At 40.3% G+C, this 19,479-nt stretch overlaps 1 protein-coding gene across 2 annotated transcripts in view; it reads right to left on the reverse strand.

Annotated features, from left to right (window-relative positions):
- CLMN (calmin) overlaps window positions 1-19,479 on the reverse strand; it is a 75,996-nt gene that overhangs the window by 14,455 nt on the left and 42,062 nt on the right. For both annotated transcript variants that reach the window (XM_069018184.1, XM_069018183.1), the window contains exons 2-8: window positions 11,413-11,474; window positions 8,812-8,907; window positions 7,232-7,315; window positions 4,569-4,661; window positions 3,135-3,322; window positions 1,157-1,350; window positions 119-201 (exon numbers count right to left, since the gene is read on the reverse strand). In XM_069018184.1, the coding sequence (XP_068874285.1) occupies window positions 119-201; window positions 1,157-1,350; window positions 3,135-3,322; window positions 4,569-4,661; window positions 7,232-7,315; window positions 8,812-8,907; window positions 11,413-11,474 (800 nt within the window). The remainder of the gene's footprint in view (window positions 1-118; window positions 202-1,156; window positions 1,351-3,134; window positions 3,323-4,568; window positions 4,662-7,231; window positions 7,316-8,811; window positions 8,908-11,412; window positions 11,475-19,479) is intronic.

The following is a 19,479-nucleotide window of genomic DNA, read 5'->3' on the forward strand; positions in this document are numbered from 1 at the left end:
ATCCAGGTTTGTTGTTTATTTTAGATAGCTTAGAAAGAAACCTAGAAAATAAATCTGACTTTATTACATACACCAAAGCAAATTAAAGAAATGACAGGAGATAGGAGTAAACACATACCCCTTCCAGCTCTGGGAAGTGCTCCAGAAATTGTGCCACATATGTCACAATTGACTGTTCATCGGGTGACTCCACCATGATATCTGTGGAGACAGACGCAAGGGGCTTGAGCACACACAGCTTTGGAACGCTCTTGCAGAGGAACAGATTGTCAGACATTTATCCTGCTGCTATGGTCACAGAAATCACTTTTTTTCTGACAGATAAGAGAGATGCTCTTCACTGCTGATGGCACTTGACAGAGTTCTCAACATCCTATTCACATTCATTTTTTCCTATTTCCAAACACATACTGAACCCTGATCAGGGCCCCTTCTCACCCACTTTTATATTGCCATTTATGCTGTTGTCACTAGACAGTTGAGTGTTTTTGAGCGATAACACGGAGCTTTATTTTTATCAGGATGGCCCAGTCTTTTAATAGGTGATGAAAGTGCAATTGTGCTTTCAATCATGCCATCAAGGCCTAACACTGGTCTAGTAGAGTTCAGTAAAAAGACTACAAGAAGTCCATTAATACATACTTTATATACACATACACACTTAGGTTTACATGTATAAATACATGTGTGTGTATATACGCACTGTAAAGGGAAAACTGGGAGATGCAAATGCATTTGAATGGGTATCTCTCCATTTGCCTGGTATGGCAGCCTCGCACACTTCATCCTGGAGTTACATTTAGTCTCTGCAGATTAGGTGTTACAGAACAGTGCTAATGCACTGAGACACCCCTCAGCACAACAATTAATGCCCTCTAGGAATGCAGATGTCAAAAAACATCTAAGCATGAACCAGGACCAGTGTGCATAGCTAAAAACATGGTAAGATCTCTGTCCCCAAAGAACTTACAAATATGACTGGAAGCATACAACTGCAAGCCACTGACCATTTTTATTTTTCTTATCAACAAGCTCAATACACTGATCACATCAGCAGCCTAATCACTGTGAGGTTTTTGGTAGGTATCACAATGCAATATTAATGAATTCATTATAGTCTGAGTGTTATCCAACAAAGCTGATATAAGTGTTTTACCTTCTGGTTCGAGGAGCCGAGGAACACCCAGTTTATTCTGTGCTATGCTGAAAGCATCCTCCAGGTTTTCTCGTGCTGATTTCTCTAGTGCATGCTTCATGTCTACCAAAGTACAATCTATGGCTTTTATGACAGCTAAGAAAGCAAGGCCACTCCTCCAACTACTTGTAAAGTCCTGGACTGCAACGCCATACCTAAATAGAAATACATACATTTTACATGGGTGGTTTGTTAGAAAATCCAAAGTAAAGGCATCATCATTTTCAGACTCCTGAAAGTTAAAACGTAAGGTTGGTGAGTAGCACCTGTCAAATCTGAGATATTTTTGGATTTCAAAATCTAGAAATACATTCAGAAAACACATGGCTTCACAAACTGAATTGATGTGGCTAACAGCTGACATCAACCTGCTTGTAGGAAGTAGTTAGTGAAAACAAAGCCCTCAAGAATTCAGCAACCACATTTAACATTCACAAAACCAAATGTCTCTGTGATTCCTGTTTCTGTTGCTCTCCAGCATTTTAATGCCATAGCTTGGGAAAACTTCCAAGATTTAAATATTTAAACACACAAGCATATATTATTCACATTCCTGTGTACTTGGCCTTTTATAGCAGAAAATCTGCCAAATGAAAATGGTGTCAGCATATGCATAAACCAGAAGAGTTTTAGATGCCCAAAGTTTTGGAGGAAAAACCAGCCATCAAACTTGCAATGGAATACAGCCCCAGAAGAGAAAATTCTGCACAGATCGTGGGGTAACAGGATTACAGTGATGCTATTATGTTTTTAATACTGCAGTTGCAAGAACAATTTTCTCTTATTAGATCTTTTCAATTTGCACTCTTTGACTGGGCTGAAAAGTCTTCGGCCTTTACTTCTCAGGTCCTCACTTTTGTTGTACCACCTGTTAATGATGACTTCAGCCTTATTTGGGACTAAAATTGTGCTTCCTCTATGGTCTGTCCTGGCAGCAGTGGACTACAGATCTCAATGGAAGAAGTTTATCTGCTCAACAAGCACCCTTAGTTTCACTGGAGATAACCAAAGGATGATGTGGTCCACAGGACCAAGTATTTAAGATGTAAATTTTTGTCTTCAACACTAGACACAGAAAATTTGTGTTCAAAGGCAGATTTGGACATATAAATCAACGGACAAAAAAGCCAAATATTCAGCTAACCAACCTGTATAAGTAACTTTAACACATGCCCTCTTTAAAACTCTCTGCCAGTGACTACTTCAAATAACAATATATGTAAAATACACTCCAAGCATTTGCATGTGCATGAGACATCTTACACTGGAGTTTTTTAACCTGACAGTAATTCTGCCAGGATAAAGCATTACTACACAAAATGCTTTGGTGAAAGAACCACTTTTTTATTAAAGAGGAGAGAGATGTGTTGTGCAATGGAAATGCACTCCTATGTTACAAGTTCAAGAGAAGTGACTTACGTTTCACCCCCTTCCCCTCTTTAATTCTGAGGAAAGAGGAACTCTAGTAGGGGTTCTGTCCTTCAAGGCACTTTGCAGTACACAGAGAAGCTTCTTCAGGGCTACTGCTTAATTTAAAAGGCTGCTGATAAAGTCTTTCAGTACACATCTGTTTTTTTGGTTCATCCCTTGGTTATACCTAACCTCTAATTAGGAAAAGATGTCAAATAGACTGCATGAAAGCTGGGGTCTGGGGAGTAGAGAATGATCCTGTTTTAAACAGCACCAAGCAGGTTAGTGCAAGTTAACATTTAACACTCAAACCATGGAGCCAGCAGCGGCCTTCAAGGTCAGATGGCTGCTGTAAACACATGGCCATAGTGAAACACCCCCCTGCAGAGACCCTGTGCTCCCAAACTTCAAAAGCAGAAGAAGCCACAGCACATGGTAACATACCCATGGGGCAGGACAGAGAAAAGAGACTTGGCTTCAAAAGGGCAGGTGTCAAGACACTGTTTTGTTCAAGGGTTTGTTAGCTTACTTTCTGGTTTTCCTCTGAACCCAGATTAGAAGGGCCCTGATGGCTTTCCGCTGATCCTTCACTGTAATGGACATGTTTCTCTCCACGCTGGGAGTGCTGGGGGATGTGTCTGATTCTGGACCACTGGGCCCAGAGGACAGGCTGGAGGAGGAGGAGTTCCTGTTGAGGTTGCCTGTCAGCTCCTTAATCTGTAATAAAAGATGAAATACAGTGTTCTGCTTTATCACTGGCTGCATCGTGTCCTTGTTTTCATGCAAACTTTAGAGATCAGTGCCATAACTGAATTTTAAGTGATAATTATAAACCTGTTCATTTTAACTCTCAACTTGTATTTTACAAGCATGGCAGCCAGCAGCAGCCCAGGCAACAGAAAGGGCAAGCAACCAGTTTGGGCTGAACTACACAAATTAAACAAAAAGCAAAGAAACATGTCCTTGAAAGAAAAATTAGTTTAACTGAAATTGTTCTCTTCACAGGAGTTGCTTGAGTGAAATGTTTTTAGCAAAGAAATGATGACCTGCAGCAGCACTCCTGTCCTTGATCAGTGCTGACATTTGAGACTCTGCTGCTTTTGGGCTCCCTGTGCCCTCTGCTGCTAGGGTGACAGGTCCTGGTCACACCATCTTTGCCTGTGAGTCTGCCTGGCCAAACTGGTTCTGTGCAGCACTGTTCAGCCTGAGGAGCTCAGCCAGGGAGAAAAGCCCCAGTGCAACTTTGAGATCTTTTTTTTAACCTTATAGCCATTTTTTAAATCAGACCAAGAGAATGAAAGGGCCTCACAGTCTTACAAGAGTTGCAGAACCCTCCCTCCATCTCTCTCTGTCCATTAGAATTTGGATTGTCTAGAAGGTAATTTTCAAACTATGTGTAGGTTAGGGAGCAGTTTTAATCTAAGCCTGGGAATAAATAAACTTTCAGGCTCAAATACGTTTTATCAGTTCCAGGTCCTTTGAGATCTTTCATATGACCATGTACATCAGTTGCAAATTTTTGCCATGTTGAGTAAGTCTCCAGAGAACAGTGATTCTAAATGGAATTTCCCACCACACTGGACCAAATCCAGAAAAGGTAATTGAAAATAAACTGTGACCTGGAACCAGACCCAGGACATTGGTTCAGATCCAGGGAATCTGGAACAGAACCCTGAGAAGGCACAGGAAAGAAGGGAAAGTAGTAATCTGAAGCTCTAATTCAGATCCAAGTTAAATGAGGGCTTAAATTGTCTCCAATTTACATCAAAATAGGTCCAATGAAGTAAAATGAAAGCAGCTGCAAGTATAAAATTAGTGTATATTAGGAGGGAAAAGCTCAGGTTTAGCATGATTAATTATGTTCTTTAGGATTAAAAATCAATTTAAAAATCACTATTCAGCTGGAATAGATGGATACCATGAAGACTGATTACTTACGGTTAAAGTATTCAAATTTTATTACCTGAAAAAACAAGATTATATTCCATATTAGTCCAAGTACCAGAGAGGAATTTCCATCTGCTATTTCTGCTGCATCGATGCTAACAAGCTTTACCTGTAGAAGAGATCATAAATTCAGAACCAAATTCAAAGCAGCAAGGTATATGCAAAAAATGCACTGCTGGATATGTCCATACCACTTCTGGCACTGACAGACCAGCAAAAAAGCAATACTGAAATCTTGTATCAATGAAAATTTGCCCTGATCACAATCACCCTACTCCTGGAACTCCTATCTGAAACCCCCAGCATAGTCTGCAGAACAGAAGTGGACTCAGCTCTGCATTTCTGGGACTACAAATGCATTTTCTCCATACAAAAATGGAAGAAGATGGGGCCTCCTCCAGTGGACCCCACTCATAAAAAGTAGAGTAATTTCTCATACAAAAATCTAAAATCCTAGTAAGTTCTGCTTACTTCTTTTCTTCTATGCATCTCCTTTCTCTTTCCTTATCCCACCTTACACAGCTTGTCACAGAGTTCTGATTAAATCAGTTAGCAATGGATAGGGTTGCCTAATCCAAGCAAACTCTAGGCTTTCCCACACTGAGGTTCTTTCCAGCTGATAACACCAGGATGTTATTCTCTTAGACAACACGGACTTGGTTTTGGCAAAGGTCACAGAGGAGGGAGGAAACAAGGAAGCTGTCAGTACTGCACATGGCACCCAGACCGAGTTAAAGCCCAGCAGCCCATTTATCACGGAGACGTCCCGGACACGGTGAATCACTCAGCAGGGCTCTACCCTGCTGGCCCAGTTCCACAGGAACGGACACCGTCGGGTTCCACCCACTGTGGTTTAATATCTAACCCTGAAGCTCTTGGCAGCCAAGGCATTTTGCCAACACTTCCATCACCACCCTTCACTAACCGGTTTGGTTAAGCTGAAAAAAGGAAAGCAAAATAACTTTTTATCTAGTGGTTTGCACAACATTTTCAGTCTTAGCAAGAAGACACCTCTAGTTGTCATATTTCAAGGATCAGATTTCTTGCTAGCTCCAAGGTATTTGGCATGGGAAAACCTTTGAGACTTAGTACATTTGAATAGCAGTTTCTCCAAAATGGGGAGCAAGTCACATTTATCATTACACTGCTCAGTGTGAGCTCTGTCCTCTTATTGCTGCTTATGTTTGTTACCCAGCCCAGCAGAGATAGTCAGCTAGAAGATACTGGCTGCTTACTCTTGAGGTAACAGGAAATCCATTGGAAAGTAGTTTTTAGCACCACTGATTTAAAAAGCCACCTGCATTCAAGGTTCCTCCTGCCTGGCCTTGCTGATTGAGGACCTAGTAAGATCCTGGCAACCAGATATGCTTCAGCTGCAGCTCTGCCAAGTGCTGGTACCAACAGAGAGAAATAATCTCATCTGCAAGTGGGCCTTAGCTGGATTTGGGTAAAAAGCATCAACTGGGAAACTGTTAAGAAATATGTGAATATGTAAAATATTTCTTAGCAGTTCTACAGCAGGACGTGTAGACGTACACATTTAGGGCCAGATCAGCCCCTACTGATGGAGTTTCCATAGGGAGGCTGGAACACCTGGAAGTTAGTGGACAACTTCTTGACCTTTCACATCCTCTCCTGGGGAAAAAGGCAAAGGATGTTAAACCTCCCACATCTACAAAGTCACGAGAGATGTGCTAAGACCTCACATCATGCTCATTTCTGCACTGGGGTTTGCAACAACTCTCCTGCATGACAACCACTGCTGCTGGAGCAGGAGCTAAGCTCAGTGCAGGGAAGCAGCAAAGTGACATCAGTTGCTGTTGTAGCATCCCATACAAGGCAGAGTTTTGCACACACTGATCCCTCCTCACCCATAAAGTTTAACCTTACTGAAGTCCTTTAGAGGAAATAGCCCAATACTTGTTTTTCTGGAAGTTCTAGGTATACCATGTATATGAGTTGTTACATGGCTGGGGCTTCTCTTGACCCCATTACTCTCAACATTTTTTAAAATCAGGGAGTTTTCAACACACAGGCCACTTCTACAGGGCTTTGGAATAAACCCATCACAGGAGAGATAAAAAAAAAAGAATGAATAATTTCCAGCTACAGGGTCTGATCACACTTGGTCACTTACAACTGTAGGCAGTGATGCTGTGGTAGTACAACACTGGCTATGAGGGAAGTTATATCCATGTAAGGCTTTGGTTCCTGGAATTATGCATTTATATCATGTTCCTGGATTTCACTTTCTCTCACCTTTGACTCACGATCAGCTGCTGCAGCAATCAATTTACCAGATAAATACATGATTTCTAATAGTGAAAATATTTCTGAGAAAAGAAAGTCATCTACCATCAGTGTAACTGAAGTAATGCCACTAAGACCCAGATCATAAAAATTACTTGCATTTCTTTTTATTTTCTTTTAATATTGGGTTCCTGATCCTTTAATCCCATTGAACTTTAACATATAAAATGATCAAATAATCCTTGCTTTAGTCTCTGTAGGTGTTCTTGTTGTGCATTTTTATGTGGCTTTTCAGCCTTGCTGCTAAGTCACAGCCTCTTTAAGCAGTACACTCCTCTTACATACATGCAGCACATCAGATTAGCAACAACTACAACTTGCAGCATACATCAAGAGAAAATATTAAGACCAGTCTTTGAAAATACTCACATTACTGTCCTCCAAGAACTTAAGTGCTTTGGCTATGTTGTTCAAACGAAAAATGCGATGGGTCGAAGATTTGTATTCGTGCATCTAGATAAAAGAAGTGCCACACTGTTTTTAAAACAGAAATCGCTCACCACATTATACAAAGCTTTAAACACTACAAGCACTGAGGCAAAATAAAGCTAAGGAAATCTATCTATGAAAAATTATTGCCATCTTTTGTGAGCAGTAAAATGCTTCAACTACACGATAGTAGCAAACTGGGTTAGCAACCAGTTTTACTGCTCTCCAGATGTTATCACTCTCTTGGACCTGCCACATTGATTATTTATGTAATCACTCCCCAAGCATGTTCGGTCACAAGATCAGATTTGCCTGAAAATTCATAGTAATAGATTTTCTTTTGTCTTGAATTAAATGAAATTATCCTAATTAGGAAGCATGAGCAATTTTAATAGCAGGCACAGGCAGGTGGGAGGCAAAAACCTTCCCTTTGGCAGAAATGAAAGATTTTGCATGCCTGTCTCCCTGCAATTCTACTTCAGCACACTGTTTTTATCCCATGTGTGCAGAAACAGCTAACAAGAAATTCGGCCAGCTGACCTTACCCCCTTCTCTGACCTCCTCCCTGACCTCCCAGGGCATAGCGCCTGGGGTTTACCATGATGTATCTTCCCCTTCAATTCCTTCCAAGCCTGGCCCTCAATGCAATCTGTGTGAATGCACATAGAGACACTGCTGCTTCTGCTGCAGCTCTGCCAAACTTCAAGAGTATTAAAAAATACTCTTGACTCTGTGTGAGCACACATTCAGGGGCCATTCCTGCTGCAGGGTATGCAGGTGGTCAGTCACTACAGAGCATCATCACCAGCTGCATCTGCAGTGGTGAGACAGCTGCTTCTCTTACCCAAGTGTGATAGCCACACAAGGGAGAGTTCTTGATGACAAGATTGATGGAGAAAGAAAACATTAAAGTCAACTGTAACTGGGCATTTATATTTGCACTGGGTGTTCCATTTCTGGTACGTGGAACTTTACAGAGCTCTTACAAAGAAAGGAGGAGGGAAGAAGTTTCTGATTAGTAAAGCTTTGCCCTGCTGATTTAGACCACCATATTCGTAAGACTAATGAAACCTGAGCCAGGATACCAGAATTAAACTCAGACCTACAGCAGGCATCAGAAGACCTATTGAGTGTCATAATGATCTTAGACAAAATAGAAACAGAACTTATGGATTAAAAAAATGATACAGCAAATATGTGTTTTGTTGGTAATGTGACTTGGGTAATCTCCAGATGGAATGTGTGAGCATTAAAGTATTAAAGCCTTAAAAACCCTGAGGGGTAGGAACATTAACACTGATCACACACCATTTACACCTCATTGTTATATATTTCCTTGAAATCTACATTACAGCTCAGGACACCTGCCTGTAAGGAAATGACAACAAAGTTGCTGAAATTCTTACTACTTTATGCAAGGCATGGGCCCAAATTCACCCTTATTCCTTGGATGTCGGGGCACTGTTGCTTGTAAGATACTGAGCTCCTATGTGTGGAGGTTTCTCCCTGTCTGTACATACCAACTTTTGTCCTGAAAGGACTTCCAGGAGTGCCATCAGGATTTTGCCATCTTGTATATCAATAAACAAGTCTTTCACTTTCAAAGGAGGCTTGCACTGTGAAGAAAAGAAACCAGGTAGTTTTTAAAGCAGTACTGTTTGATAAATCACCATGATTTCAGAGAGATGGAAGGAGAATTTTACAAGACAGAGATACAAGAAGTAAATCATAGCCTGCAGGGAGAAAGAGCTGACTGTTCTTCACATCTGTGGCAATTCTGTCCTATGAATGTTGGAGCTAAAACTGAAATCATTCAAGGACTAATTCCAGATTTCCTATAACAGAACCTAACCCAAAATACTCTGCCTACGAAATAATCACCCGAGGGTTGGGTGCTGATCCCTCAGACTAAGACATGTCCAGCAGAAGCAAATACCACTTTATGCCCGTGATCCAGCCAGCCACAATGTCCTTCTCATGTGAAAGGCTTCTGGTGGTTCCATTCTGTCTCCCAGCATTTTCTAAGTACTTTAAAAAGCAACTTCTTATATTGTGTCTCTCTTTTCTCAGCAAACTCCTCCAAAAGGAACCATCTCCTCCCTCCACCACGGTGTTGGTCAATGTGTGCACTTCAAGGCACACAGCCAAGTCAGCTCAGCCCTTAGGGGTATTCCCAACTGCAGCAATTACACTCTGCTCACGTGTCACTCACTCACATATCCCTAAAGAGCCCAATCTTTTCATCTTTGGTTAGGCAACGCACTTCTGTTCGATTAAGCACTGCTCCTGGCAAATGGGGCCACACATTTTCATTACTGGTCTTCAATCTAGCCAAGAGTACTAAACAATGCTCCATGAAAGAAAGCAAAGTATCTTTCATTTCAAAATTAAGTAACTTCTCTGAAAGACTAAAACCCAAACACTTTCTATTCTTTCAGTACTTAAAGCAAGAACGAACAGAACTCAGCAATTCAGACTACTCCCAATTATCCCATGACCAGCAGAGCCAGAGCTTCTCAAAAGATCACCCAAGTGGGATCACACCAAAAGTTTCTTGAAGAAGTACAAGAAGACTTCATTGCTGCCTTTAAAAAAAACAAGCCACTCTGCAAGAAGTGCTTCTTTGAGGATAAAGGCAGAAGCCACCTTTCTCAGTGTGTGTCCTCAGGGAATCACCTGTAATTAGAGACAGCTTTGGTGAAGCTCTAATTGTTTACATAGTTATGTTTATTATGCCACTTCCAGGAAAAACATTAATAACGGCTTCTGGCCGTTCTCCAGAAAAGCATTTTTATTTGTTGAATCAGAGAGGAAAAAAATTTGTATGCACCCCAGAGAAAGCTGACCTGCCCACAAAGGTTCTAAGACTTCATATGCCTGGCACAGCAGAATTAACAACACCCTACAGCCTTTTTCATGATATAATTCCTTCTGTAAATCAAAGACCTTCTTTACAGTCACATATTTGACAGCCCTTTCTGACAAGTTCCAAAACTGCAGTTAGTTCAAAGCCCTAGAGCCTGATTCATGAAGGCATCATGTAACACTGTCTTCATTCTGAGAGGCCTTTGGGAGCAATTGCTAGTCAAAACGTTTCCAACTAGCCTTATTCCGATTTTCCAGTGAGATTTAAGAGGATCCCTTTATGCCTTCAAAAACACTCACTGCAGAGTAGTGGACTTAAGCAACTATAGATGTGATGCCTTTCTTCTACAACCCCTTTACTTGACTGTGTCTGAAATGCAATCACTTCTCAAGAACTACAGGAGCTAAACTGAGAGTGAGCCCAAACCTAGTCCCTATCTGTACTTTTTGAAATTTAGCCACACATACTAAGGCATTGTGAAGACCAAGCACCAGTCCAAGTTAGGGCTTCATCTAGATCAGGAAGCTGGTCTCATTCCTTGATCCTGCACTGAGCATTGCTGCTGTCTCAGTAATATTATGATTTTTTTTTTTGCTCTTTTCAACCTCAACAGCAAGAAAAATGTTCTCTGCCTGACACACTACTCAGGAGAGGCAGTCCTTATCTACTATCGATAAGAACAGTAAATTAGGTTTAAAAGCCATATTATGGTGTCATTAAGAAACAATTGCAACTTAAAGATATGATGTCCAAACATTAGTTCTCTGATGTAAGTGTATATGTGAAGATCCCATCATATTGCCCCCCATAACACGTCTGACAAGAAATTACTGTCTTCCATCTTCAAATCTGGGATGAAGACAAGTTCTGAAGAACACCTGTCTTTGGCCTTGATTCCTCAGATGTTCAAACTTCCAGTCCAGGGAAGAACACAGACATCATCACCTCAGAACCTCAACCTATTTGATTTTATGTGGGGGCATTCTGTGGGAATATTCTACCCTTATGGTAACAGTCAGTAGCATTAAAGATTTAAATGCACCTGAGATGATAAATGCTGGTCAAGCATTCATTGTGCCCGAAAACAAATTTTAATTAATCCAGAAACAGGCTTTGAGCTTATTCTCCTCCAAATGTCCCTATGCACAGAAGTCAACTTTGTTTCCAAATTTTAACTGCTTGAAAGGGAGTTAACTGCAATCTGTCTATGGCTATGTCCTTGTATCCCAATATCAAGATTGTTTGTCAGTCTTACCTTTCCCAAATGCAGGTTTATCCATCTGGTAAAGGTCCTCTTCTGTACATTTTCACGTTCGACTAGAAATACCAAAAACAAAAAACAGCATTTAAGTTTCCAGAAGAGGGAAAGCTGGTAGGAAATTTCAGAAACTGTTGCACGAAATAGTTAGAATTCATGAGAACTCTGTGAATAAGACAAATACATTCTAAATCAGGAGATACAAGGTTGAGTTTCAATGTTTTATTCAGTTTCTTTGCCCAGACATGAGCTATATATTTGTAGATGCATTTTAAAGGCAGGAGGAAGGAATTTCTCTTAGTTTTGCAGTCTTCAGTGTTCAGCTTCTGAGAGGTGAGCATTTATGTGCTGTGCACAGCTCTCCAGTGTTGTCACCCTCTGAGCAGGCAGCTTGACCCTTTTATGTCAATTTAGAGGATTGTTGCTCTGACACCCTCTTGCAAATTGGGCTGGCATGGATTCCAATCTACTTACTTGCATGCACAAGGAAACAGGACCAACACAACAATTTTGTCTTCATATTTATAAATGAATGGAAAAGCTTTATGAAATCCCATCTTCCCAGTCTCCTAACTAGTGCATTTAAAATCAGAATTCCAAGTCCCTAGACTGAAGAATCATTTTATTTATATTGCAATAAGTCTAGGAGTGCTTGTTCCTTGCCAGAAGTGCTGTGCACTAGGTGCTGTACAAACAGCTCGTGGGCCAGCTGAAGAGTTTTTAATCACATCTGCCATTTCCTGAATCCATTTCCATAGTGAACTACGGCAAGAGCGTAAGGGGAATCATATTACTGACCAGCTTTCATTTACCTTCTAATATAAAAAAGTAAACCATATATTTAATATAAACGAAGTAGACTGTCAAAGTAATATTTCACTTTAAAGACATTTATTCTCAAGTGGTTCTCAAGTTTCACTTGAATTAAGGAAATCTGGCAATTTATGAACAGAACCCATTAAAACTAGTTATATGCTGTATTTTAATTTACTCATAGAGCGTATCAAATATATTTTAAAACCATTTTGTTTCTTCAGCCCTACAAAAACAGCTAACCTATCTACTGGGAAATCACATTCTGTAAAAGTCTGGGTTGTTTTCATTGGTCAGACTGATTATAGGCCAAGCAGTAGCTTCCGTAAATCAAATTTTAATATTGTTCTTTTTGATCATTTTAACCAAAGGGTCAGCAGCCTCCAATTATATGTATAATTGTTTTCCTTATTTTGATGTATTGGAATAGAGCTTTTCAGCATGAAGTACATCTGTCACTGATGGCCATTGAGGCCTTTTAAGTCGTCTTATTCCATAAAACCTGATTTTCTCCAAGATTGGTTAAAAAAAGTCATTACCCTTTAAGTGCTTTAGAAAACATAGAAAATGCCAAACTAATTATTGCTGTTGGCTTTTCTTTTAAAATGTCTTAGAAGAATGTGCAAAGATTTGAAACAGCTCTCTACAAATGAAACTGTAAATTATATTAGGATTCCAGAGTATCTGTAAAACACCCACAGCATTTACCACCTACAAATCCCAAAGTACAATAAACTGAGAGATGTGTCACATATTTCTCGGGCTTCGCTCCCTTCAGCACCTCAGCCCAGAACTGGCTTTCCATGCGCTCACTCCCACAGCCACGGCTGAGCAGCACAAGTGCTGTGTGTCACCCAGGGTGTAACTTCCACAATCGAGATGTTAAAATTAACCTTTGACAGTGGGTGGAGGTTAAGCCAGAATCGTTCCCAGATATACTTCTTTCTGTTCAAATACAGGTGCTGGTGCAAAGGGGAAGGCAGAACAGACACAGGAGCTAGCAGCAGGTAACAGGGCCACCTATTAAACTTGTCTGAAATGCTCAGGAATGCTTCAATGGGCACCAGTGCCAGGCTTCAGAAAAGAAAAAGGAGACCTTATCCAATGGGCTGGATATACAGACTTGCAATGTCAACTAAAATCAAAAAGGAAACAGAAAGGTTCACAGAAGCAAATTTAATGTTTTCTGGTATCATCAGAGGCTTGGTTTCTTGTCATATTTTTCACTAGTCCCTCTGGCAACCTTCACTTTCAGTGTAAATAAGGATGCAAAAGAGAGCTGAGTTTATTTACAGATCATCCATAAAATTGAGCACATACTGGCTCCTAATTTTGCTGCAGAAATTCTGCCATGATGCAAATTAGGAGCTGCACATATGCCTCAAAGGATGGGTGAGCCGGTATTACTGCTTCGGGAAGCTCACACACCAAACATAAAAAAAAGGCACATTCAGGAAAGCACTTGCATACGTAGACAGTTTTCTGAGATGAATCTGTCTCTATGGCAAACAGCTTCTTTCCAGGAAGAGTGATGACCCCAGAATAGGCACTATTTGATTCTATAAAATTCTAAAGCAACAGTAACTGGAAGGGGAAGAGGAAAGGAGAGGAAATGTGTTTATAAAATCCCTAAGGCAGACAAACCCCTAATGCAGTCCATATGCTCGATGGCAGAGTTAACGTGAAAAGTTCAGCACAGGTATTTACTGATGTGTGCCTTTAACTGCTGTTCTGCTCCGACCTTGTGGACCTCCCAGTTTCAGTACAGCCCCTCTTCTCCACAATCTTTTCATTAAGACGATTGTAGAGACTCTATAAACTTTATGCAGTTTCTATAAATTAAATCAAATCTTTTTTTCTCCTTCACACCTACTATTATATAAAAGTGAAGAAAATCATTCAAGTCCAAAGTTCCTGTGCTTACGTATATAGTTTACTAAAACTGCACTGTGTTTACTGGGCAGCTAGAGAGCAATAACACTATTATAAAATAATAATTACACCCACCATATGGCTGGCCTGCACACAAATCCTATAGTGGAAAAAAAGGATGCCTGCTGTGAGGGTTGAATTGAAAGATGTAATGCTGGAAGGTAGTAAAAAGTCAGGAATTGCCTTTTTGATTCAGCTCAGCTCAGATCTTGACATAAGAGAAAAATTATAGAGACAAATTCTGACCACACACAGAAGCTGGGTCTTCCACACTCTTCCAGTAAGTCCACCTACAATGTGCATTCACAGGAGGGTGTAAGAGGCACAGCATTTGTATCAAAGTGCATGGGCTCTGACAGGCATGAACTGCAATAGTTTAGAGGGAGAGAAGGCACTGGAGAAGGAAAATGTCTACTGTTATGATGAAGAGCCTATTGTATAACCCACACAGTTCTCTGCCCCACAACTGTGTCCTAGAGGACAGCAGAATTTGTCAGAATTTGGCTCAGCCCCAGTAACTGCACCCTAGTCAGTATTCAATATTCACAAAAATATACTGCTTTGTAAAATCTTATGGCAAAGGCAACTAATTCCTTAAAGAGTAAAACTAAGATAGTTCAAAAACCACTTGGGCAAAATTCAAGGTTAAACTGCTAATGCACAAGGGAGCTCGGCTGCTTTCCTGTGTGGCACTATTTCCTTCCCCATCAGTCTAGAAACTCCTCCAGCATTTATGAATGCCATTTCTCCCCCTCTCAAATCTCCTCAAAGGTCACCACTGTTTGCATCACCTGCAGGAAGCTGATCCCTAAGAGCCTCTACGTTCAACAGCAAATTTGAGATAGCAAATATTGATTTGCCTTTAAATACTATTTATTCTGTTGTTGTAGAACCAGTTATGAATAATCCTCTAAGGCACACCACCACGGGGCTGGGCACTTCAAGGAACTATGAAATATGGAAGCTGATTTGAGTAGAACACTTGTCAGTGTGTAATTACATAGCTTGAGGAAACTGCTTGATTTGCATGTATGGATATTACTCCCAAAGCAAAGCAGAAGGTGACTTAAATTTGCTTCCAAACCTATTAGCGTTTCATCTAGGATATCATCATCAAGTGATGTTAAGACCTTCACAACAGGCCAAGCTGGCTTGTAGATCCACTTACAACTTACCTTCTGGACATCTTGCCAAGTTCCAGTTTTGTAATAAGCACAAAATCCAGCTTCCTTGTTTCTATCACAAGCTCAGCCTCTCTATAGATACACTTGCTATTAACAAGAAGCAAGTCTTCAAGATGGAAAGCTGGTGTTGGCCACCTAACTGTGATAGAGGGTGCTTTAACCACCCTTGGCTTCAGAGGCAATAAGTTGCCAGGATAATCGCCCCATATTCACTTCGTAAGTACCCAGTGGCCACCACAGAACCAGTTCATAATGTGCACAGCTCTGGATGTATCCCAACATTTACCAAAGTCTTTGATCTGGAGAAAATGACACTTCTTATTACACAACAAAAACATAGGGGAAAATGTATGGTAATTAAACACTACAGCCTAACTCTAAAGTGCAACATGATTCAGACAACCGAGGTCTTGGGAAATGCAAATTCCTCTCCTTCTGCCTTCCTCATCCCCAAGCCCCCATTCACAGAGTTAAGCAATCAATCGGTCTCTAATGAACACATATTGAACAATCCACTTTTGAACTCCAGGGCACTAAACACAACGAGAACTGGGATTTTAACTGGGCTTCATGGTGTTCCTGCACTGTGGCGCAGCCTAGGTATTTCTGATTACCAGGCATCATACTAACAAATCTGAATACTCCTTTCCCTGCAAACAGTGTTCACAAAGGAAGCCTGACTGACATCTTAAAACATGGATTTTACCTAAAATTGCTCATTTGAGATGATGATAGATGCAAGTAGTTGCCTACAGGCAAATAAAGACCATGCCATTAGTTACAGTACATGGTCAGGCACATACAGGATGTTGATGATAGATACCGGATACTGACAACCCTAAGGAAGCATGGATCCTTGTCTGGGAGACCTTCTACTGTTCAAACATGATAGGTGGGACAAAGTTCAGGTGCACAGCCCAAGGACAGAGCACATGCAAGCAACATGTCTGACATGGGAAGGATGATTAAAGGTGTACTGTAACAGAAGTAAAAAAGGGGTGAGCAAGGGAGACTGGGTGCAGCAAAAGAACTGGAGAGTTTAAGATAAAATGTGTAAAGTAGGGCAGGGGAAAGTGCAATTAAATTTTGTACTTTTGTCTCATCTCAACAAAAAGTTACATTAAACACATTGAACTATGAATGCTCAGAGACATAATCTCTATTATATGTTTTCACAAGAGAAAGAAAAAATAGTTCACAACATTCCTCTCATGTATATGGTGCAGTCCAGCAACACTGCTCTGTGAGCACTCAGTACTTGCACATAAAAATCTCCATATTTGTAGGAGTGTGAATTTTAAAGGCTTAATCAAAATATAAGGAATAATTTTAGCCAAATTGCCCACAAAATTAATTTTATAAGCTTATGAATTCCTGCAAATTCTCTATTTTCCTTGTGCTTAAGAAGTCCCCAAACAGCTTAGAAGATTAATATAAATTTTCTGTTTGATCTATACAGGGGTTGAAGGCTTTGTTGTGTACCATATGCCAATTTGATGTAATCTGGAGCACATGAAATATTAAATCTTAAAAACTCTGGTTTTCTAAAGGAAACATTAACTACACTATATAACATGAGTCTGCTCTCAAGTTACCTCTTATGAACAGGGCCTCTAAGCCCTCCAGATGAAGTTGTTAAGTTAATTGTTTGTTGAAACTGACCCATTTATTAGGGTCCTTATTAAATTTCTATGGCAGGTGTTGAAAGCTTGAGGCTTTTTCATTCCATCAAAGTTGCAGAGTCCAAGTCTTATTGGTTCAAAATTCTTTAAAACTCAGGTTGGTGCTGCAGAACACATTGTAAGATCCCAAGCGTTACATTTTCATTAGCTGCAGCTAAACATGTTTCTTTTGGATTTCAGTGTCTGGTTATAGCAAAATATTTACTGCTGCAATTGGTATATTAAGATTACATGCACCAGACAAATATTACAGGATGAATATGAGATTTCTAAAAAACTCTTAGTGCTTCAATCCTCATAATGTCTGAGACAGATGTTTCTCTTACCAAAGAATTAGATGAATTTACTTGTAAATTCTACTGGGCTTTGGAAGAGAAATCCTACATAAAATATTACTATTAGAGCTGATCAAAATAGCTTCCAATAAGAGGGATTTATATTTTCCCTTGAAAACTAATTTAGTTGTGGCAGATGGTAAAGATTCCCCTCCATGTACCCTTCAATCACAAAGCAAACATCTTTGTTCGCACGACTCTTTATAAACATGGGAAATGTTATTGAACAGATTAACAAAATTTCTCATTTACATACCAGGAATGTTATGAAACAAAATCTGACAAGGTTAAAAAAGAGAAATACAATCCTGTTCTGAACACAGAATGAAACAGACATCACTGTTTACTGTGAACATTGCTGGACCCAAATAAAGTGTTAACTAGGTTAAATTCAATGGGTTTGAAATTGATCTAACAAGTGACTTAAGTGTTGATCCAGCAAGGGATTTTCAGGCTGTGCAGAGTACCTCTTGTGGTTTATTACACACTGTTCAAGGATCATAATATCTCCTTCTGTATATGAAAAGAAACAGGATTTGCTGATACCAGAAATTGCCATTAGGAGAAACGCAACAACAACCAATACTGTTGTGGTTCAAGAGCTGTTCCTTGCACAGCTCATGATGTTCCAGTCCTGTTTGCTGCACTAGTACTGGTTTCTCCAAATGGTTCACCTCCTGCGACTGCTGATGTTTCCTGAAGGGACTGTAGTCCCCAGCTCTGCAGTGGGCAAAATATCCCACCCCTGTCATTGCTGGCAAACTGAACTCCGCTTTAAAGCACAATGCTTAACTTCAATTTCAACCTTTTGCACCTTGTCTACCTACTTGAGTATAGCTGGTCCAATTCTCTGCACACTCTAAAATAAAATCAGGAGTGTTCTTCTGAAACTAACAAAATCATAGTTTCCACGTTCAGCCAGGTTCCAGTTAGCCCTATCTTATCAGTCGGAGAAATGGCTCTTGAATCAAGTTCACATTGACATGGTTTTACTAGCACAGTTTTTTCCTCCCACATGGAGAATGTCCCACAGTCACATCAGTATCTGCACCAGTATCTGTGTATCACTTCTAAGTGATTTCTGGCAAGATCTCCATTCTCATCCTGTGGCATCTAAAATGAAAAATACATCAGAAACCATCCTACATCCCGCAGATAAGGGCTAGTCACAGAGTCCAGTCCATTCCATCTCCACTTTGCATTTACCTTTACTTGTTATGGCAAACCTAGAAAGCTTAAACTGTGAAGCATGCCTTATTCTTCACATTTTTTCATTTCCAGAGAGGAAAAAAAACCCTTTTGGCTGGTTAACTTTGTTGAGACATCACAATCTGAAATGCAGTAAGATATTCTGCTATACATCAGATCTGACAACAGTGCTAAAGCCTGAATAATTTGAGATGAGCAAAGAAGCCAAACAAAACCCACGTTATATGTCAGGGTTATTTCTTGACATTCAGAATCAGATGAGAACTAGCACGTGCCCAGAGTCCCACTGTTTCCTATATTTGTCAGTTAATAGGGTGGTGGTTAACTGTACTTTTGTGTATTTGAAACCATTGTAATTGAATTTGCGAGTAGAATGAAGAAAATGCAGGTGCAGGGGACCAGCAACACATCCACTTTCCACAGAAGAGTCCCAGGCAGTTTCCTGGGCTTCTTTAGACAAACCAGTCTCTAACACAAAATTTGAACTTTCACTATTATTAACCAGGATCTTTAAAGCACCACAGGATGGTACAGAAAGGCTGAGAAGACAACTTCCAGAGGCATATAATCTTCTTTGGAATTTGCCTTTACCTGTGGGAAACTTAGAAGACAGTAGTTTCATTTTCTCGAATCAGGTAAGGAAAGGCAACCACAAATGTGTCGCAGAACTACCTTGCAGAAGCCCTGAAATCACAAGGGTGGGGTGCTGATGGCTTCTGGATTTCTCTTTTCTGCTTCCCCCACTATCCCCAAACACCTCGAGATTACCCAGCCAGTACATTATCCAAACCAAGGAATGCTTATGAAGCCTTCTGGACACCATAGCACTAGAAGAGGTTCAGAAGTAAAACTTAATTATATGTGTGTAGTACTGCAAGAGTAATAGAAGCCAGAAAGAGTAACCCAGTT

Source organism: Aphelocoma coerulescens, chromosome 5, assembly GCF_041296385.1.
Source record: "Aphelocoma coerulescens isolate FSJ_1873_10779 chromosome 5, UR_Acoe_1.0, whole genome shotgun sequence".
Lineage (NCBI taxonomy): Eukaryota > Metazoa > Chordata > Aves > Passeriformes > Corvidae > Aphelocoma > Aphelocoma coerulescens.